At 39.6% G+C, this 24025-nt stretch overlaps 1 protein-coding gene across 2 annotated transcripts in view; it reads right to left on the bottom strand.

Moving 5' to 3' along the window:
* Positions 1 to 10423: 10423 nt before the first annotated feature.
* kcnk2b (potassium channel, subfamily K, member 2b) overlaps positions 10424 to 24025 on the bottom strand; it is a 71325-nt gene continuing 57723 nt past the window's right edge. For both annotated transcript variants that reach the window (XM_060906895.1, XM_060906901.1), the window contains 2 exons: positions 18506 to 18645; positions 10424 to 10969 (listed from right to left, as the gene is read on the bottom strand). In XM_060906895.1, coding sequence (XP_060762878.1) covers positions 10637 to 10969; positions 18506 to 18645 — 473 coding nt within the window. In that variant the 3' untranslated portion in view covers positions 10424 to 10636. The remainder of the gene's footprint in view (positions 10970 to 18505; positions 18646 to 24025) is intronic.

Genomic DNA, 24025 nt, shown 5'->3' with positions numbered 1-24025 from the left:
CAATGAGAGTTTTCAGCTGCGCAGGCGCAGAACCATATATTTGTTTGCTGGGAAAGAGAAAGACGCATTGAACACCTGAAAGGCAACCAAAACTTCATTAGATATTCTTCTCGCATATTTACAAGAGAAAAACACATCAACAGACATAAAAAATACTGGAAAAGAGACACGTCGGAGACATAAAACTTCCACGCTAGTGAGTGAGAATTTGCAAACAAGCATGGCCGCCAGGTTTGCTTCGTTAAATATGGAAGATTTTGAGAGAATGTTGGCTGCCATTCTGTTGATTTTAAAAGTAACTGAGTAAAGTACACAGAGAAATGAATACTTAAGTCTGAGTGAAAAATAATGTAGCGAGCGTGCAGCGTGAAAGAAGAGTCTGAAAACAGAAATCTTAGTTTCTCGGTCATTAGTCTGTGCTACTTGCTCTCGATAGCACTGGCTTGACTGCTTTATTAGCATTTGCTAACACTACTAACAGTGCCGAGTCGCGGGTAAGCTAGCTAGCTTTTTCGTGGTCTATCAGTTATATTCCATTCAGCTACTCATCTTCAACTCATTCAATATCATGCTAGCTGAATCGAATATATCTGATAGACCACTCAACGCCAGCCATTATTATTTAACTGGACTCCTTTTTGTTTCTTTCAATTTGTGTCATTGAAAATAAATAGATTGTTGGACAAATCAAAGAGCATGAAGTCAACATGACTGGATACCGAAATACATTAAATATCTCTCCTTTAAGTGCAGCAGTTATGTCCTGTATCTTGGAAAAGATCCAGAGTGGTGCAGAACAGCACCGATTAAATAAAGCACAAACAATTTAATATATATATATAAAATCTTTATTGATTGTGTCAGGTAATTGGAAAAAGGTTGTGTGTGAGTTTGAAGTACAAGCTGAGTTCATTGAGTCCATTTGAGTTCTGTTTCTCTGTTCGAGGTGAATCATATAAAGAAATTTGATCTGCAGACACTGTCAATAGACATTAAACATGCAGCTTGACTTCATTACTTCACTGATCTCCAATATAAAGAAACTCCACACAGAGAAAAATCTGCCAGAAGTGAGTGTTTTAGCATTTAAAAAAAAAAAAAGACAATACGTGCCATGCGTGAATGATCCCCAAAACTTGACGTACATTCATTATAATAGATTGGCAAAACAAGGGTATGGATACGAACATACCCACAATGTCTTGACAAGTCAAGTAAAGCTTCTGGGACTAATAATGACGATATCACTCAAAAGGATGGGACAAGACCTGAACAATTCAGTTTTCCCAGTAATGTGAAGGAAATGTGACAAATGACAAGTTTCTTATTGGAAAGATGAAAAAGATTTGTAATTAAAGCAGTAACTCAGCCTCAGCACTATTTAAAGCTATCTGGGTGCTTTTATGCAAATCCTTGGCCTTTCTCGAGCTGATCCCTACCCATCCCTTGTACTTGCTTGTGCAACTTCAGTGGCTGGGTATTTTTACCCAACTTGCATGCAGGCTTGTAGTACTCGAGTCTGACTCGTGCCCTAATTTTAAGGACTCGTGACTTGACTTGGACTTGAGTGCTGATGACTCGGACTTGTGCATTAACTGCATTCGGACTCGTAAATTGGAGACGAGGGCTTGGATTTTTTCTTTATTTTTCATAACATGCCATAATAATTTGGCATAAGATATAAATATCAACGTTTAATTTCTGTACTAATTTCGTGCAAGAGTGTCACACCTGCGTGCCTTGGCGCGTGCATCAGATAGACACTCGCATGTGCGCCATAAACGACTTGCACCTGCACAGGATTAAGGGTGCAATCAGTGCACCTATATAAAAACTGTCCCAGTGTCCGAAATCGCGCCCTACTCACTATATAGTGAGGACACCATTTTGTAGTGCTGTCCGAAACCTTAGTGAGGATTATTTACACCATATATAGTGCACTCAAAGTATCCCACAATGCATGATGAAAAGTAGTGTACAACGATGGTCACTAACCAAAGCAATATATCCCATCATGCGGTCGCACTGAAAGAAATCAAATTAAAAATCTCATATTTGATTTGATAAAAGGCAGCAGCAAAGAAGAAAGTATTCAGTCTTGATTAAAAAAAATGAAAGATGCAGGTACTTTGTATTTATTAATGTGGGAAATATGCTCCCACGTATTTATCACAAAAATACATGCTTGTATTTATTATTTTGAAAACCCACCAGCCGGCTGATCTGGCACGTTTTAATTGTGCGACAGCAATGACGTAAATGCCAGCGTGACGGACTAGTGTCTGAAAGCGTTTTTTCATTTTACCAATGAGCTTACTACAACCCCGATTCCAAAAAAGTTGGGACAAAGTACAAATTGTAAATAAAAATGGAATGCAATAATTTACAAATCTCAAAAACTGATATTGTATTCACAATAGAACATAGACAACATATCAAATGTCGAAAGTGAGACATTTCGAAATTTCATGCCAAATATTGGCTCATTTGAAATTTCATGACAGCAACACATCTCAAAGTTGGGATGGGGCAATAAGAGGCTGGAAAAGTTAAAGGTACAAAAAAGGAACAGCTGGAGGATCAAATTGCAACTCATTAGGTCAACTGGCAATAAGTCATTAACATGACTGGGTATAAAAAGAGCATCTTGGAGTGGCAGCGGCTCTCAGAAGTAAAGATGGGAAGAGGATCACCAATCCCCCTAATTCTGCGCCAACAAATAGTGGAGCAATATCAGAAAGGAGTTCGACAGTGTAAAATTGCAAAGAGTTTAAACGTATCATCATCTACAGTGCATAATATCATCAAAAGATTCAGAGAATCTGGAAGAATCTCTGTGCGTAAGGGTCAAGGCCGGAAAACCATACTGGGTGCCCGTGATCTTCGGGCCCTTAGACGGCACTGCATCACATACAGGCATGCTTCTGTATTGGAAATCACAAAATGGGCTCAGGAATATTTCCAGAGAACATTATCTGTGAACACAATTCACCGTGCATCTGCCGTTGCCAGCTAAAACTCTATAGTTCAAAGAAGAAGGCGTATCTAAACATGATCCAGAAGCGCAGACGTATTCTCTAGGCCAAGGCTCATTTAAAATGGACTGTGGCAAAGTGGAAAACTGTTCTGTGGTTAGACGACTCAAAATTTGAAGTTCTTTATGGAAATCAAGGACGCCGTGTCATTCGGACTAAAGAGGAGAAGGACGACCCAAGTTGTTATCAGCGCTCAGTTCAGAAGCCTGCATCTCTGATGGTATGGGGTTGCATTAGTGCGTGTGGCATGGGCAGCTTACACACCTGGAAAGACACCATCAATGCTGAAAGGTATATCCAGGTTCTAGAGCAACATATGCTCCCATCCAGATGACATCTCTTACAGGGAAGACCTTGCATTTTCCAACACGACAATGCCAAACCACATACTGCATCAATTACAGCATCATGGCTGCGTAGAAGAAGGGTCCGGGTACTGAACTGGCCAGCCTGCAGTCCAGATCTTTCATCCATAGAAAACATTTGGCGCATCATAAAACAGAAGATATGACAAAAAAGACCTAAGACAGTTGAGCAACTGGAATCCTACATTAGACAAGAATGGGTTAACATTCCTATCCCTAAACTTGAGCAACTTGTCTCCTCAGTCCCCAGACGTTTACAGACTGTTGTAAAGAGAAAAGGGGATGTCTCACAGTGGTAAACATGGCCTTGTCCCAACTTTTTTGAGATGTGTTGTTGTCATGAAATTTAAAATCACCTAATTTTTCTCTTTAAATGATACATTTTCTCAGTTTAAACATTTGATATGTCGTCTATGTTCTATTCTGAATAAAATATGGAATTTTGAAACTTCCACATCATTGCATTCCGTTTTTATTTACAATTTGTACTTTGTCCCAACTTTTTTGGAATCGGGGTTGTATATAGTCCTCTATATAGTAATTCCCTATATAAGGAGTAAGATAGAGATTAATGAACGAGTGAGCGATTTCAGACACAGGGTGTGAAAATGCACTTACTTTGCGAAGTATTGAGCTGCATTGCTGACACATTACCAAGCCTTATTTCCTTGTTTGATTTCCTGATCCCTGATTTCCTGTTTCTCGTCTTTGATTCTGCCGAGTCTACGATAGCCTGTTTGTGCCTCGCTCGACCTACTGCCTGTTTCACCGTTTTACGATTTTGCCTGCCGTTCTGGATTGTTTACCATCTTCACTTGCATTAATAAACACACCTTCTGCACTTACATCCATCTCCCAACCATCTGTGACAGAATACTTCGCACTCCCTGACAAAGAGAATGCACATTCACCTGTTCATACATCATATTCAGGAACAAACTAATGTTAACGGTGCTGAAACAGCCACCGTCAAATGGTACGGGTGGAGTCTTGTTCTCGGACTCGACTCAGATCAATAGTGGACTCGACTCGAAATTTTTTTTAATGACTTGAACACAGCACTGTCTGCATGTCTATTGAACTGTCGAAGGAAACCCACGCAGACAACATGCAAACTCCACACAGAAAGTCCCCCATGAGCCGTGAGATTCAACACCAGAACCTTCTTGCTGTGAGGCGACAGTGCTAACCACTGCACCATGCAATAAGTCTTGAGAAATCCTTTGCCGTCCAAGAATCAATGACCGGGTGGGGTGATGAAGCAGAGTTACTATTCCCAACCTGTTCCTTTTATACCAAAGCAATTTGCCAAATATTACCATTATCAGTTATTAAAGAACGACATCCGTATATAGTTATGCTTGGTGTTGTAGAACGTCAACAAGGCAGGTTCTTGTTATCACAGTCGTTCCTTGATCAGTCTATCTGTTTTCTCTCTTGATAATAAAAGCGCCTCTGTCCTGCAGACTTTCCCATGAGGGAAAAGGGTAACGTTAAAGCTGTTACAAAGCGCTGAAACATGAGCATAAATAATACATTTACACCAATGAAAACACAAAAATCTGTTCGTGTGTCATCTGTCAAACGATAACATTAATATTAATAGAAAACTGTGAGCTGAATTCATCAACGCCTTCGAACCAATCAGAAGGCAGAACTGATCATGTTAAAGCTGTAGACTGAACCACACTTCCAGACCGGTCTCTGTGAGCAGAAGCTGAATTTTTCATACACGCCCTCAATCCCCTGCAGGCAGCAGATGTTATATAACAGAAGGTCTTATCTAGGCTGCAGCATCGCTCTCTTTGCTTTTACTCCGTTTCGTCTCCGTGACCTGAGAGGTTGTTGTCAAAACCATCACTTCAAACGCAGATGAGTGATTTTCCCATGAGCAGCAGTGTAAATTCTGTGAGTCAGGATGCATGCTCTGTGCATTCAGGATATGCTTAATGCGGTTTCGCTGAATTGATCCCTTACATCCATAAAGTTAAATGTGCACCATTTTTCTTGAACTGCCTCATACTGATTTGAGTTCTGTCCCGACTCAGGTTTATATATTTAATGGTTATTCCATGAAGTCGAGTCGTGAATGACCTATAAGCCGTGTACGACAAGATTGAGTGGAATAACTGTTTTATTCTATCCACATTCACTGGATTTCGAGAAATGGAGCATTTGCATTTTTATTTTTGGCAAATTCGATAAAGAAAAACTTTATACAAAACGTCCGACAAAATAATTTCCGCTTAGAATGCAAACAAACTGGCGAAATGACAGGAGCAATTTGTGAAAAATGCTATAATAATAATTCTTTTTTAAAAAAAGGTACGGTCTTACGGTCTTTTGGGGTCTTCTTCTTCTGGGGTTTTGTTTTCGAGTCAAGTTTTTATTTCATCCTCGGTTGGTTCAGCGACACGTGCCACCATTTTGTTTTTCTCTACTCACGGTATATGAGCTGATATCCTAGTAGTAGAGTAGAGTAGCCAATCAGAGTGCACGATTGCTCATATCCAGTGAATGTGGATAGAATAACATATATTATATGACAGATATTTAATCTATATGTTGCACCACTTCAGAAACATCTCACTGTTTCACCTGATTTTCAACATTTAAAAACCATATACTGTCTGAAAATAATGCAAAATAATGAAGACGTTAAAAGTAAACTGAGAAAAAAAGAAAACTATTACTTAAAAAAACAAGCCTTAAACTAATCCCAAACTCTACCATTCATAAAACTGTTTAATCTCCAGCATAGAAAAGTAAGTGATTGAATCATTTGAACTGTATGTGATATTTCCTTTAAAAAATAAAAAGAGGCTGGATTTGAATCATTCTAGATCAAAACTACTTGAGTATTTTTCAAGGTTTCTTTTGAAATGTAATGCCCAGAAACTACCACTGATATCTAGCTGATTTTGAATTGGTAAACGAAACCACCCTAAAATATCATTTCGAATATTCCAACTCCAATTTCTTGATGCTCATGCACTTCTATGCACTGGACATTCCACTCATTGGTGCTGATGCTAATGCTGATTAGAAAAAAAAAGATAAGATACTTCAAGTAAAATACAATACCATCTCTATTGCTGCTTGCCCTTTATGTTGCATATGTTTGGCTTTTTTTTTTTTACCTTAAAACATGCCGCTTCAGATAACATGCATCAAATACAGTTTAGGACGTGTACATACCATGTGTTCATAACCATTCAACATTATTAGGTCTGTCTTTGAATTAAAAGTGAATATGTTTAAGCAGGGGTGGACAAATCAGAAGCCCGGGTGCCTCGAACAAGCACATTTCATGTCCAGGTTGCTCTTTTTTTTTTTTTAAATTCATTGTTGCTGCAAACTGTCCAACTAGCATAAGACTACAATGGTGTTAGCTAGATTCAAATAAGACCCCTCCCCCAAATTAGATGACTGTGTATCCATAATCTGTGACTTCCATAAAAAAGTCACTGGTTTACTTTTTATTCAAGTCATAAACTATGGTTACACAGTCATAATTACCTCTGCCAACTTTGTTGGAGGAGGTTGTGTTTTTCACCCCCGCTTATTTGTATTTTTCCCAATGTAACTCAAAAAGTAGTGAATGGAGTTTGATGAAATTTGGTGGAAAGCTGAGCCATGGGCTAACGAACAATTGAGTAGATTTTAACACAAATCCGGATATGTACATTGGCATGCAAAAGTTTGGGCACCCTTACTGAAAATGTCTGTTACTGTGAATAGTTAAGTGAGCAGAAGATGAACTGATCACCAAAAGGCATAAAGGTAAAGACGACACATTTCTTTTCAGCATTTTCTGCAAGATGTGTGTATTTATTTTTGTTTTGTACAATTGGAGAGTGAAAAAAGAAAAGGAACACCATGCGAAAGTTTGGCCACCCCAATACATTTGAGTTCTCAGGTAACTTTTACCAAGGTTCCAGACCTTAATTAGCTTCTTGAGCTGTGGCTTGTTCAAATTCTTCGTTAGGAAAGGTCAGATGATGCAGATTTCAAAGCTGTATAAATTCTCTGACTCCTCAAACTTGTCCCTAAAATCAACAGCCATGGGCTCCTCTAAGCAACTCCCTCGCATTCTGAATAATAAAATAATTGATACTCACAAAGCAGGAGAAGGCTACAAGAACATAGCAAAGTGTTTTCAGGTAGCTGTTTCCTCAGATTGTAATGTTATTAAGAAATGGCAGTTAACAGAAACAGTAGAGATCAAGGTGAGGTCTGGAAGATGAAGAAAACTTTCTGAAAGAACTGCTTGTTGGACTGCTAGAAAGGCAAATAAAAAATCCTGTTTGACTGCAAAAGACCTTCAGAAAGATTGAGCAGACCCTGGAGTGATGGTGCACTGTTCTACTATGCAGCAACACCTGAACAAATATGGCCTTCATGGAAGAGTCATCAGAAGAAAACCTTTCCTGCATCCTAGCCACAAAATTCAGCGTCTGAAGTTTGCAAATGAACATCTAAATAAGCCTGATGCATTTTGGAAACAAGTCCTGTGGACTGATGAAATCAAATAGAACTTTTTGGCCACAATGTGCAAAGGTATGTTTGGAGAAAAAACGGTGCCAAATTCCAGGAAAAGAATACCTCTCCAACTCTGAAGCATGGGTGTGGATCGATCATGCTTTGGGGTTGTGTTGCAACCAGTGGCACAGGGCACATTTCATTGGTCAAGGGAAGCATGGATTCGAATAAATACCAGGAAATTCTGAAAGCAAACATCACACCATCTGTAAAAAAGTTGGGTCCTACAATAAGACAATGATCCAAAACACACTTCAAAATCTACAATGGAATACCTCAAGAGGCACAAGCTGAAGGTTTTGCCCTGGCCCTCACAGTCCTCTGACCTAAAGATCATTGAAAATCTGTGGATAGATCTCAAAAGAGCAGTGCATGCAAGACAGCCCAGGAAACTTGTAGAACTGGAAGACTTTTGCAAGGACGAATGTGTAAAAATCCCCCAGGTAAGAACTGAAAGATTATTAGCTGGCTACAAAAAGTGTTTACAAGCTGTGATACTTGCCAAAGGGGGTGTTACTAGGTACTAACCATGCAGGGTGCCAAACTTTTGCTTCGGGCCCTTTTCCTTTTTTGTCATTTTGAAAATGTAAAAGATGAAAATAAAAAATTGTTTTTGCTTAAAATATAAAGGGAATGAATCATCTTTAACTTTATGCCTTTTGGAGATCATTTCATCTTCAACGTGCTTAACTGTTCACAGAAACAGCAATTTTGACTAGGGGTGCCCAGACTTTTGCATACCACTGTATGTGGCTCCAGGATCGAAATATGTATGTGGATCCACCATTTTTTTTTTTGTCTGTTCCCAACGTAACTCAAAAAGTTGTGAACAGATTTAGATGAAATTTGGAGGAAAGGTGAGTCATGGGCCAAGGAACAATTCATTCGATTTTGATGCAACTCCGGATATGTATGTGGATCCAGGATTTTTATTAACTTTTCCCAGTGTAACTCAAAAATTAGTGGATGGATTTTGATGAAATTTGGTGGAAAGGTGAGCCATGGGTCAAGGAACAATTGAATAGATTTTGACACAAATCCGGATATGTATGTGGATCCAGGATCCAAATATGTATACGGATTCAGCATTTTTTTTGTCTGTTCCCAATGTAACTCAAAAAGTATTGAATGGATTTGGGTGAAATTTGGAGGAACGGTGAGCCATGGGCCAAGGAGCAATTGATTCGATTTTGACGCAAATCCGGATATATGGCTTGGTGCATTTATGCACTCTACTGAGTGCTGTTCTAGTTTTGTTTGTTTCCCTTAGGAATGGGATGCTAATACACTTAGCTAGTGAGCAAGCTTGTTATACATTATTATATTCCACTCACCATTGTTTGGTTTAGGTTTTGTGTTTTTCCACTGAGTAAAACATCGGACTGAACAGATTTTAATTTCCCAGTGGGCTACCTAATCACTTGTCCGCCCCTGTTTTTAAGAGCTTGCATCTCATTTTCTTTCTTAGCCATTACTTTTCTGACGATTTGAGCTTCTCGGTGAGATAATTAGCTGAGGATTGTTTTGTGTCGAAGCAAATTTTGTTGGTTTAGCCAGAAAAAGTAATAGATAGCAAGCTAATTGCAAGAGCGAAGACCATGGACAGGAAATAAATATTGCTCTTACTATCACACACATTGATATGACCAGGCTTATATTTTAGTGTATAGGGCTTGTAATTCATTTTACACAAATGTCACCTTTCGCTCAAACCTTCTTCATACCACTTGAATTGTGGGGATTTTTTAAAATGTGCAAATGTAACACCGTGTTCATTTCATTACATGTTTTCAAGTGTATGAGCTGTAGCGAGGGATGGCGACAGCAATCTGCATCAGAAATGCTGCTGTGTTGCTCTCGAGTCACGTCTCTGATTTGTAATTGTAGTCTGTGTGAAGAAGTGGGAAGTGTGTGCGAGTCAGACTACACTTGGCTGCAGTAACCATGGTAATCCTTGTGTGTCTTTTTTTTTTTTTTTTGCCAAAAGGCTCGTGTCCTCTTCCCAGATCACCATAGCAACAGCAGACCTCAGCAGCCCTCGGGTTGCCTACCTGTTCAGGTCTCAAACCCCATGTGGGTTGCTTTTAGGTTCCAGCAGATTCCAGAAACAGATCAACACATGCAGTTTTGAAGAGTTCTGTAGTCATTAAGGCACTAAAATGAACTGCAGTGCTAAAAGACGTTGGACATGGACATTCTTTGCTTGAAATGGCTAAAACAGCTCGCGGCATTAACAAAAACCAGTTTGGTCTTTGAGAACCATGGAGACACATTCCAGAAAGTTTTCTCATCAGTTTTTTTTGAAGAAAGAATATAAAAAGTCTACTTTTTTAACAGGAGTGAGTAGAAAAGACACAGCTAGTTCATCGCTGATGATACACAGTGGTGTAGTGAAGAACATCTTCATTGGTCGGAGGCTTGTGTGCTCGTTGGTGAGCTCCTCATACAGAGGGCTGGAGTCAAGGGTACATGTGCAGGAGGATTAATCCTGTGAACAGTCAAGCATCAGTTTCTGCATTAGCAAAAAGTCAGGGATGAAGATATATCGATCAGGTAAGAGTGCAGAAGTTCTTATCCTGTAATCCTGTGAAACATGGCACCCTCACTCCTTTCCTTCTTCACTCGGGTCTCTCAGCTTTTCCTCCATTCCCCTTTTATAGTTCTTTCCATCTGTCTTTCTCTCTCCCCCAGTTCTCATTTCAGATGTTCTATTACGGCGATGTCACGCCGGTCGGCGTACTCTGGGCTGAGGCCGTTGAGGAACAGGCTACCATTGCGTGCTAGTGTGAAGGCTGGATACGTCTCTCTGTCATCTCCCAAGTTGACAGAGAGTGCCCGCTTGCCTGGTGTCATCTCCTGGCCGATTGGCGCATTGTTAAGGCCAAGCTCAGCCGAGAGTTTGCGCTTGATGGAAGCAGCACGCTGGAACTTGTCGTAAATGTCAACGCTGAGGCGGCGACGGGTCTCTTTGAATTCGGCTGAAACGTTGGCCGTCCACTCGGCGGCGTGTGCTCGAAACTCGCCCACCTGAGTGAGAGACAGAAATATTTATATCTAGCCAGGAAAGCATGAACAATATTTCATGAAGTAGTCATGTATTTCATTTGTAAGGAATAACATAAGTTTGCTTTTTAACCATTTCTAGTTACACTGTGGAATAAGTTTCTAGAATCCGTTACTGTATCGTAGCTGTAAACACTAATCTCCTCAACAGTCTCTTTGAAGTTAATCAGACAAAGAAATGCAGCTTCTCATATTACCAAGAAAATGCAAAGTGTCAACTCCTGAAGATTTCCCCATGTCGGAAAACTTGCTGAGAGCCTGGAGACTCCTGGGTCATTCCATGCCAAATCAACAAGAGGTTATGCTCGACCATCTCAGATTTCAATGAAATTTGGAGGGCTCAGAGATACTATTAAAAGAAGTTAATCCCTAAAACTTGAGCTTCCAATCACCAACGGTTTCAGAGATACAGGCATTTGAATTTTTCGATTTTTTTGTTTTTTGCTCAAAACATGCATATTTCAAAGTGTAATATAATCTTTATTATGCAAGATAGAAACCTAAAATTTTGCACAGAGAGACTCAGTGTCTTGTACTACAAGCTTCAACTCAGAATTTCAATGGTCATTGTATATTAGATGGTGATTTTAACAAGGAAATTAAAAAGACAAATTTGCATTTTTTGCATTTTTAACTCATTCTGGAAGCTTGCCTGTGGCAGTAATGCTTAAACTAAGAATGTTATTCAAATCTACACAGAAATATCTACCAATTTCAGTTTTACCAAGTCTCCACTATTCCTAGTTTGTCTGTAATAGGGTTTTGAAATTCGCCGATTTCTAAAACATGCCATTTTCAGTAGCAAGAAATCCAATGTGGGATAGCAGTTAGGAACTTGTAAATTTTTTTCAGTAATCCCCAAGACCCATATTTTATATTTCCAAATTTTTGTTCTGTGTCTCTCAAGTATTTTTAAACTACAGGGGTTTAAAAAATCCATTTTCACCAAATTCAAATTTTTGATATATTTTCATATAACTGATATTTGAGGGTTAATAAATGCTTCAATAAGGCTCAAGTAGGTTAGGAGACATGTTTCTTCCTCAATTTTAAATAAAATTTCAATTAATGCTCAGTATTAATTATTTGTAAATTGATTTTAATCGAAGACTGTGTAACATTAGCAATCAATGACCAGCTATTGTGTACCAGTCAACAGCCAGCCTTATCAATATCAACACAGCACAATAGGTGACCTTTGATACCAGAACAGGTGGCTCATATCTTATAGTTTTAGAGTCTGTAAACTGCATACTTGTTCAGATAACATTATATTGCTTGGATTATATTAAATACATTGTAATACAGAGCACTGAGGAAATTTACCAATGTTATTAACTGAATGTGTTTCTTTGCAAGGATTGGATATTTTGAATAGTTGACTAGGGAATTTAATTGTAGTTGCTTTCAATTTGAGATCAGTATAAATGAGTTTGTTCTTAGACATCTAGAAATGGCTGAACTTCCTCCCTGTTCTATAGGAATTGGACTAAAGAAAGATTCTGACTGCCATAAACTAACATACAACAGAAATTGTAAGTTAAATACACTCTCTCAGTATAGTTTGGAGCAAATTTCAGATTATATTACACTTTGAAATATGTATGTTTTGAGCAAAATGCAAAAAAATCGAAAAATTCAAATGCCTGTATCTCTGAAACCGTTGGAGATAGGAAGCTCAAATTTTGGGGCTTAACTTCTTTTAATAGTATCTCTGAGCCCTCCGAATTTCATTGAAATCTGAGATGGTCGAGCATAAATTTGTCAGATATTTGTTGATTTGGCATGGAATGACCCTCCTATTATTATTATTATTATTATTATTATTATTATCCTTTGATTATGTAGGGTCTTGCAAAAGTATTCATCCCCCTTGGTGTTTGTCCTGTCTTGTCGCATTACAAGCTGGAGTTAAAATGGATTTTTGGAGGGTTAGCACCATTTGATTTACACAACATGCCTACCACTTTAAAGGTGCAAATTGTTGTTTTATTGTGACACGGACAATAATTAAGATGAAAAAACAGAAATCTGGAGTGTGCATAGGTATTCACCCCCTTTTGTATGAAACCCCTAAATAAGAGCTGATTCAACCAATTCACTTCATAATTCACATAATTAGTTGATTAAGATCCACCTCTGTGCAATCAAAGTGTCACATGATGTCTGTATAAATCAGCCTGTTCTGGAAGGACCCTGACTCTGCAACACTACTAAGCAAGCAACATGAAAACCAAGGAGCCTCCAAACAGGTCAGAGACAAAGTTGTGAAGAAGTATGGATCAGGGTTGTGTTATAATAAATATCCCAAACTTTGAATATCCTACGGAGCACCATTAAATCCATTATAGCAAAATGGAAAGAATATGGCACCTCTACAAACCTGACAAGAGAAGGCCACGCCCACCAAAACTCATAGACCGGACAAGGAGGGCATTAATCAGAGATGCAACAAAGACACCATAGATAATACTGAAGGAGCTGTAAAGATCCACAGTGGAGATGGGAGTATCTGTCCATACACGCCATAGAGCGGGGTTTTATGGAAGAGTGGCTAGAAAAAAGTAATTGCTGAAGAAAACATGTTGGGAGTTTGCCCAACAGCATGTGGCAGACTCCCTAAACACATGGAAGAAGATTCTCTGGTCAAATGAGACTAAAATTGATCTTTCTGGCCATCATGGGAAATGCCATGTGTGGTACAAACCCAACACCCTGAGAACACCATTCCTACAGTGAAGCATGGTGGTGGCAGCATCATGCTGTGGGGATATTTTTCACCTGCAGGGACAGAAAAGCTGGTCAGGACTGAAGAAATATGGATGGCACTAAATACAGGGTAATTCTGGAGGAAAACCTGGTTGAGTCAGCCAGAGGTTTGAGATTGGGATGAAGGTTCACATTCCAGCAGGACAATGACCCTAAACATACTGCTAAAGCTACACTGGAGTGGTTTAAAGGGAAACATTTAAATGTCTTGGAATGGTCTTATCAAAGCCCAGACCTCAATCCACCTGAGCATCTGTGGCATAACTTGAAGATTGCTGTACACCAACGCAATCCATCTAACTTGAAGGAGTTGGAAGAGTTTTGCCTTGAGGAATGGGCAAAAATCCCAGTGGTTAGACATGCTAAGCTAATAAAGACATACCCCAAGAGACTTGCAGCTGTAATTGTAGCAAAAGGTGACTCAACAAAGTATTGACTTTGGGGGGTGAATACCTATGCACACTTCAGATTTCTGTTTTTTCATCTCAATTATTGTTTGTGTCATAATAAAACAACAATGTGCACCTTTAAAGTGGTAGGCATGTTGTGTAAATCAAATGGTGCTAACAACCCAAAAATCCATTTTAATTCCAGCTTGTAATGTGACAAAACAGGACAAACACTAAGGGGGATGAATACTTTTGCAAGATACCATATACCATCCACCATACAAGTCCCTGTGCTGTTAAGTGGTTACTATAGAAACAAAGTATTAGAACGAGTGCATTAATCTAAACCTGTGAACTGAACTACACCTGGAACTGATGCAGTTACAGAAGATTAATCACCACCTTCTGACCACTCAGATTTGAGAATTCAACAGTGGTAAATATGAGTAGGAATTCGGTAACTGATTTGCATCATTACACTTTCACTGATTACTATAACAGTCTGTTATAATGGACTGCGCACAGTACCAAATCACAGGGAACAAATTAATGAGTGAGTGAATAAATGCTAAAAGCAGACAACTGCAATGGCATTAAGTGGACAAAAAAAAAGGATGGACACGCACTAAAACTGGAGAGAGACAGAAAGTTAAAGGAAAAGGTTAAGTACAGAAATACAACCCTTTTGAAGTGAACTGATCGTGTGGGCTTGAGACTACAGAATATAATCAGTATAAATAAATAAAAGGAAGCTTTGGACTCGTACATGAAGTGAATACTTTCGATGCTTTCTGCACTAATGAAGTGGGATCACAAATCTTTCTTTCTTTCTTTCTTTCTTTCTTTCTTTCTTTCTTTCTTTCTTTCTTTCTTTCTTTCCACCTCAGACTACACAAGTGTGCACAATTTAAAATACTTAAGCCACAATGAATGATAATAATGTGAAACTGAAAAGAGCTCTACTTATGTCTGCCATGTGTGTGCATGTCTATGTGCATGACCATGTGGTCTACCTTCTCGACAGTCCACGTGAGTCTCACTCTCTTATCGCATATAATAAATCTTTAAAAAACAAGAGGAAAAGGTGGTTGCTAGGAAACCAACAACAGGTGTGATGACAACTGGGGGTTACTTGGCTATTTGAGCAGCTAACAGCTTTAATCCCAAATGATCCATCACGACTGGCTAGCTTCTGTTTTTTTTTTAAACTTTTATTACTCCACACCTCCTACATCAGAATCATATTTTGTTGATCTGCACTTCCTATGATATGACCTGGTACCTTGGCAACATGATCAATTAAAAATTTAACCCCTAATAACACGTGACTTTTTGTTTCGGACACAATGGAATCAGACACTATTTCTCCATATCTCATATAACAGAAAACATTTTTTTTTAATCTGCACTGTAACACTGCTTGAAGGACATTTGAAAGCCGTGACATTGGTTTTCATCGGTTTACTTCATTTACCTTCATGCTTCACGCAGAACCCAGAAGCAGTGTACATTTGGCATTGAGTGTTGTGGAAGACTCCTTCAAACACATTTTACAAAAATGTCAAAAATCAGTTATTTTCTAAGTAGAGACATAATCTTTATGCATTGTGCATTTTAGGCTTTTCTACTCACATTGTGCATTAATCATTTAAATAATTCACACTGCTTATGACTCATTTATTCAATTCACACTGCCCTTGACTCACTTATTCAATTCATACAGTTCATGACTCATTTATTCGATTCACACAGCTCGTGACTCATTTATTAGATTCACACTGCCCGTGACTCATTTATTCGATTCACACTGCCAGTGACTCACTTATTCAATTCACACAGCTCCTGACTCACTTATTCGATTCACACTGCCAGTGACTAATTTATTCAATTCACACTGCCCTTCACTCATTTATTTGATTCACACAGCTCATGACTCAATTATTTGATTCACACTGCCGGTGACTCGTTTATTGGATTCACACTGCCTGTGACTCATTTATTCGATTCACACTGCCTGTGACTCATTTATTCAATTCACACAGCTCATGACTCATTTATTCGATTCACACTGCCCGTGACTCATTTATTCAATTCACACTGCCAGTGACTCATTTATTTGATTCACACAGCATGTGACTCATTTATTCAATTCACACTGCCCTTCACTCATTTATTTGATTCACACAGCTCATGACTCAATTATTTGATTCACACTGCCGGTGACTCGTTTATTGGATTCACACAGCTCGTGACTCATTTATTCAATGTACACTGCCAGTGACTCATTTATTTGATTCACACAGCGTGTGACTCATTTATTCAATTCACACTGCCCTTCATTCATTTATTTGATTCACACAGCTCATGACTCAATTATTTGATTCACACTGCCGGTGACTTGTTTATTGGATTCACACAGCTCGTGACTCATTTATTCAATGTACACTGCCCATGACTAATTTATTCAATTCACACTGCCCGTGACTAATTTATTTGATTCACACAGCCTGTGACTCATTTATTCAATTCACACTGCCCTTCACTCATTTATTTGATTCACACAGCTCATGACTCAATTATTTGATTCATACTGCCGGTGACTCATTTATTGGATTCACACAGCTTGTGACTCATTTATTGAGTGTACACTGGCCATGACTAATTTATTCAATTCACACTGCCCGTGACTAATTTATTTGATTCACACTGCCCGTGACTCATTTATTCAATTCACACAGCCTGTGACTCATTTATTCAATTCACATAGCCTGTGACTCATTTATTCAGTTCACACTGCCCTTTACTCATTTATCTGAGTCACACAGCTCATGGCACATTTATTTGAGTCATACTGCCGGTGACTCGTTTATTGGATTCACACAGCTCGTGACTCATTTATTAAATTTACACTACCCGTGACTCATTTATTCGATTCACACTGCTGGTGACTCATTTATTTGATTCAGACTGCCTGTGACTCATTTATTCAAGTCACACTGCCCGTGACTCATTTATTCAATGCACACTGCCCTTGACTCATTTATTTGATTCACATAGACTGTGACTTGTTTATTCAATTCACACTACCCTTTACTCACTTATTTGAGTCACACAGCTCATGACTCATTTATTTGATTCACACTGCCGGTGACTCATTTATTCGATTCATGCAGCCTGTGACTCATTTATTCAATTCCCACAGCCCATGACTCATTTATTCAATTCACGCAGCCCGTGACTTATTTGTTTGATTCACACAGCCTGTGACTCATTTATTCGATTCAAGCAGCCCGTGACTCATTTATTCGATTCACGCAGCCTGTGACTCATTTATTTGTTTCACACAGCCCGTGACTCATTTATTTGATTCACACAGCCAGTGACTCATTTATTCGATTCACACTGCCCATGACTCAATTTATTTGACTCACACTGCCTGTGACTCATTTGTTCAATTCACATTGCCCGTGACTTTTATTTGATTCACACAACTCGTGAGTCATTTATTCAATTCACAGTGCCCGTGACTCATTTATTTGATTCACGCAGCCGGTGACTCATTTATTCAATTTACACTGCCCATGACACATTTATTTGATTCACACAACCCGTGACACATTTATTCAATTTACACTGCCCGTGACTCATTTCGTTGATTCACATTTTCTGTGACTCATTTATTTGATTCACATCACTCCGACTCACTTATTTGAATCATACTGCCTGCAACTCACTTATTTAAGTCACATTATCTTGCAACTCATTAATTCAATACACACCTCCTGTGACTCAATTATTTAATTCACACTCTCCATGACTGTTTAATTTGATTTATATTGCCTGTGCCTCCTTTATATAACTCACACCACCCATGACTCATATTCTATTCACACTGCCTGCAACTCATTTATTTGATTCTCACTCTCTGTTCATGACTAATTTATTTGGTTCACATTATCTGTGACTTATTTATTCAATTCACACTGCAATGTGCATCCATCCATCCAATATCTATACTGCTCATCCTTCAGGGTCACTGGGAAGCTGGAGCTAAACCCAGCTGATTTTGGGCGAGAGACAGGTATCACACTGGGCAGGTCACCGATCTATCATAGGAGTAACACAGAGATTAATGAACAACCATTTACACTCACATTCACATCTACGGGTAATTTAGAGTAGCCAGTTGACCTAATCTATATATCTTTGAACTGTGGGAGGAAACCGGAGCACCCGGAGGAAACCTGTCAGTGACTCATGAATTTGATTCACACTGCCTATGACTCTTTTATTCAATTCATACTTCTTTCAGTTTACTTTTACTGTTTCCACTGAGCTTTACCTCCTCTTTCGTTTTCTTTGAGATGGCCCGGAACCAGTCTCCGATCATGCTGAGCACCGCGGCAAAGTACGCCAGTCCCACCAGAATCCAAAACCATACCACCGGCTTATAATAGTCCAGGTACTCCATCTCAGAGCCGCCTGAACAGGACAGAAACAGGAAGAAATAGACAGAGCAAGCTTGCAGTTTATTAAAGGTGCAGGATTTTGCCTTCATCCATACTCTGATTTGGATCAAGTCACTGAATTTACTGTAGATCAGTATTGAGAGGGGATGGCAGAGTGCGCAGCTGTAGATGGATATGCACAGTGTTTACAGAAGGGTACTAAAAAAGGAAATAAAAATTTTCTTTCAATAAGTCAATTTCATATTGTAATATGGTCTTAAACCATGGCAACCTTCAAAGGATTAAATTTTTTTATTATATCAAGTATGAAACAGCACACTTTTTATCCACTTATCGTCATAAAATGTCTGCAAGACTTATGATTTCCATTATAGCAGTGCTAAATATATTTTTCTGGAAGTTAATAAGACAAAAGATGAATTACAGAACTACAATCATAGCTGCTGTTTAAAAGAAAATTAATCAACACTTTCTCGCCAATCAGATTTAACCATTCAACAGCGCTGTGGTATAATGAAAATCAGTACTGGGGCTTTTTGTAGAGACCAGTTGATCCTATTGCTGGGTTGCACGTGATGTCACATCCACCCAGGCTTGTAGTACTCGAGTCCAGGACTCGTGCCCTCATTTTAAGGACTCATGACTTGACTAAGACTTGAGCGCTGATGACTAACTGCATTAGGACTCGTAAATTGGAGACGAGGACTCGGATTTTTTCTTTATTTTTGTAGCATGCCATAAAAACTTGGCATAAGATATTTATATTTATATCTACATTAATTTTTGTACTAATTTTATGCAAGAGAATGCACATTCACCTGCTCATACGTCATGTTCAGGAACAAACTAACGTTAATGGCGCTAAAATGCCTGGAGAGAACGCCCCTAGGATTGTCCGCTTTGCTTATACAGACTTCTCGTGCAGTGGGAAAAAATGCACTGCTATGTGTTCCATATGTAGAAGAACTATCGAGGAGACGACGGGGACAACCTCGAACTTCCATCACCATTTGGTAAGACTCCACCCAGAGAAGGAAGTGACATGCTATGTTCATTGCTCTGTTGATAGCAGGGCTTGCTTGCTGAGTGATGAACTAGCTAGTGTTAACCCTCTCTCATGTTATTTGCCATGTTGGACTCAACTCGGATCAGTAGTGGACTAGATTCGGACTTAACTCGAAATTTTCTTTAATGACTTTGACTTGACTCGGCCTTGAACACTGGGGACTCAAGACTGGACTCGAACTCGAGGTTTAGTGACTTGACTACAACACATGCAAGACATGAAGTGGTGCTCAGCCAAGTTCACTGTTCACAAAGTGTTACTATCGCTGGAGTGCCTTGCTAGTCATTAAAACGCATCGTTTTCGGCTGTTCGAATCGAACAAATTGCGAAACTGATAAAAGTTTCTTCCGGGTTCCCTGTGAAGTGATAAAGGGTGAAACAGCAAAGGATTTTACCAAAAGATGATGAGAAAGGTGGCTTTTGAACCTTTCGCTGTGATCAAAGGGAGCCGAGTCGAAGAACGCTCCAGTTTGCAGTTATCACTTCGTGAAAGTTATCACTTCACAAATCACTTTTCTCACCATTTTCCATTATTTTGCGATATTTTGAAGTTCAGGAGATATTTAAAGTCCTCAGATGTGTTTTTGTTTACTTTTGGATAATGGTCGCCATATTGTAAACTAACATGTATCTTTTCACTTTATTTATCAGGATGTCCTAGCAATCTTTACAAGGACGATGATGATGATGATAATGATGAGGGAGATTGGGCTCCTACGCTAAACTTGGGACATGATAAAGTGAAAGAGCAATCAGAGGAGAGGAAAGAACGCAAAGATGAGCAAAATCATGAGAAAGAAAAGCGCAAACGTTCTGAGGGTGCTGAGGCTGTGCTTGAGTTTCATAAACTAATGAGAATCGAAATGCCAGAACTACAAGGAATCCAGGAGGAGTCTGACAGTGCAGGGCATGATGGAACATGTGAGACAGATCTTACAAACAACATTCTCACATGTATGGAAGAGGAGTTCAAGAGACTGAATAGTGAGCTGTATGAGCTGAGATCGAAGGCAATGGACACAGCACTAAGCCAGGAGTCATTTGAAAAAACTTGTGTGCTAGCAACCATCACAAAGACATGTACAAAAAGCACAAAAATGCCTACTGACCCGGAGATAAATGATACAGCAGTATTTCTCAACCACTGGGCCATTGGCCGTGAAGCGCCATCTAGTGGGCCGCAATTACTTTTTCAAGTTTGAAGCCAAATACTAAGTAGTTCAGGATGTCGTAGGGTCCCAAATCTGGTAGCTGTCTTGCCGAACACTTTTCAAGTGGACTAAATACATTTGTGAGTAAATTAAGAAGAACAAGCCTTTATTTTGTCACATTCCTCCTCTACATTTCACCTGTGTGTGTGTGTGAGAGAGAGAGAGAGAGAGAGAGCAGTGGGCTGAATAAATAAATAAATAAATAAATAAATACGTTTGTGGGTAAATTATATGGATCTGTGATGCCTGCTGGAAGAGAAGAGCAGGGAGGATTGAGAATCGAGCAGCTGTGGTTTGTTTACGATACAGGATTTATCCTGTAGTGTCCTGATCCCCAGATCTTTAACCTAGCCACATATAAAAAGTTGCACTCCTCCATGCTCTTCCAGGTTTTTATCTGTGTGTCCATGTAGAACGATGGCTGCAGCAGCAGTAGTAGTTTGAGACGTCGGGGAAATCAACGGATGGATAATTTTCCAACTCATACTGAATGAATGACTTTATTTAAACACAATAAGTTGATCAGTAGAGCTGGTGGGGTCATGCATGTACAGATACAAATAATTACAAATACAAAAGACTAAAACACAACCTTACAAAAACCCTTAAATCTGTTGATTATCTGTTAATTATCTTCACATTAAGTTAATTAATACGACGCACAGCTATTGTCTTTGTATTTAGTTGCAGCTACAATAGGAACAAAATTTATTCTACTAATATCAAATTTAGGTGGCAAATTTTTCTTTCGTAGGAAAAATCCTAGGGGCGGCACGGTAGTGTAGTGGTTAGCGCTGTCACCTCACAGCAAGAAGGTCCGGGTTCGAGCCCCGTGGCCGGCGAGGGCCTTTCTGTGTGGAGTTTGCATGTTCTCCCCGTGTCCGCGTGGGTTTCCTCCGGGTGCTCCGGTTTCCCCCACAGTCCAAAGACATGCAGGTTAGGTTAACTGGTGACTCTAAATTGACCGTAGGTGTGAATGTGAGTGTGAATGGTTGTCTGTGTCCATGTGTCAGCCCTGTGATGACCTGGCGACTTGTCCAGGGTGTACCCCGCCTTTCGCCCGTAGTCAGCTGGGATAGGCGCCAGCTTGCCTGCGACCCTGTTGAACAGGATAAAGCGGCTAGAGATAATGAGATGAATGAGATGAGGAAAAATCCTTCTTTGTTAGTGTGTAAGGATCTAATCCCGTTGAGTGGTTTCTATATCCACTTCTTTTAAAGTAGTTCTAGAATTTGAAAATCGCCTTTGCATGTAACGATGAATACTAATATTTGTAGTATATTACAAAAAAAAAATCACTAAAAAATGTTTATCCGTTATGATTTTATAGAGGATTTTCTGCGATAGCCCACGAGCAAAACATCGTGCCGCGATCACGTGACCGATGACGTAGTAAATTGACAAGCTAGACAGCTCACTGCCTGTACGTACTGTGACTGTGAGTGACAATTCGCGGATCTACGGATTATTTCCACTGTATACGATGGTAAAAAAGTGTGTAGTGAAAGTTCATTATGTCTACCTATTGAAACTATTCTTTAAATTCGTTTCTTAAGACAAGGATTTTTTAAAGATGTTACCTTGACAGTTTCGGCGATAAACTTCCGCCTTCTTCAAAACAGTCACCAGATGTCGAGTGGTGACGTGCCTTATCAGCTGATGTTACTCTAAGGAGGCGTGAACGTCCCGCCCAATTTGACAGGTAGTTCACTCCTCCAGCAGGAGGCGTGAACTACCTGTCAAATTGGGCGGGACGTTCACGCCTCCTTAGAGTAACATCAGCTGATAAGGCACGTCACCACTCGACATCTGGTGACTGTTTTGAAGAAGGCGGAAGTTTATCGCCGAAACTGTCAAGGCACACACGGACTGGCCATCGGGAGTAGCGGGAGTTTTCCCGGTGGGCCGGTGGTTCAGTGTGGGCCGGCGGAGAAAAAAAAAAAACAGTTGCGCGCTGGCCTTTAATATGATAAGCAATGTTAACAGTTTCTTTAAGAAACTGTTAACATTGCTTATTACAGTTGCGCGCTGGCCTTTAATATGATAAGCAATGTTAACAGTTTCTTTAAGAAACTGTTAACATTGCTTATTACAGTTAACATTGCTTATTACAGTTGCGCGCTGGCCTTTAATATGATAAGCAATGTTAACAGTTTCTTAAAGAAAAACTGCTTTTTTTTTTTCTCCACCGGCCCACACTGAACCACCGGCCCACCGGGAAAACTCCCGCTGGCCAGGTAACATCTTAAAAAATCCTTGTCTTAAGAAACGAATTTAAAGAATGGTAAAAAAGTGTGTCGCGTACAGCTGTTCTAAAACCAACAAAGACGGAGTATCTCTGCATCAGTTCCCTGATCCTGATAAGAATAATGGATACGATCTCGCTGAGTGGAACCGGCAAGTAAAGCGGACGAGGGCAGACTGGTACTAGTTGAAGGCTAGTGCACATATTTATGCTGGTGAGTGTAAAAGGAAAAGTGGTTTTTATAGTCCATGGGAGAATCTTGAGGCGTGCTATGAACGAGCTTCCCGAACCTTTAGGACAATTAAAGGGTTCTTTAACTAAACAAGAACTAGACGATCCCTGGACGAGTTCCTGCTTTGCACTTCTACGATACAGCCATGACTGTCCCCATTCAGGCCCGCATTTTTCTTCTCCCCAAGCTCCGAACGCACACAAAGCAGACTTTGACAGCTGCAGTCATTTCCGTGTTGTTGGAAAGGCCACTTGAACGCCATCGGTTCGCCCCAAATATACTGCCGATCACGACGCACATTTCGGCCCAGACCTCTGATTTAGTAGAAAAAAATGTGCATTGACTCACCTCGACTGGAACATGATTCACTTTTGTCTTCAGATGCAATTTCGTCTGAATAATCGCTGTCTGATTCACTCATTTCGCTTGTGTTTATACTGGATGCTGCCATCCTGGTCAATTTACTACGTCATCGGTCACGTGACTCCCGACTGGGATTTCCAGGAAATGCTTCCCAAAAGCTCGGTTTTGTCGCTCAAATACACCCCTTTGATGGGGAAATTTTTTATTTTTAATTTGCATACATTGAATATATACCCTTATACTACATTTTCATCAATAGTGGGTTCTAAAATTCTA

The sequence above is a fragment of the Neoarius graeffei genome, chromosome 2 (genome assembly GCF_027579695.1).
Source record: "Neoarius graeffei isolate fNeoGra1 chromosome 2, fNeoGra1.pri, whole genome shotgun sequence".
NCBI lineage: Eukaryota > Metazoa > Chordata > Actinopteri > Siluriformes > Ariidae > Neoarius > Neoarius graeffei.
The sequence above is the reverse complement of the archived record's forward strand: the minus strand, read 5'-3'. Positions and strand labels throughout refer to the sequence as shown.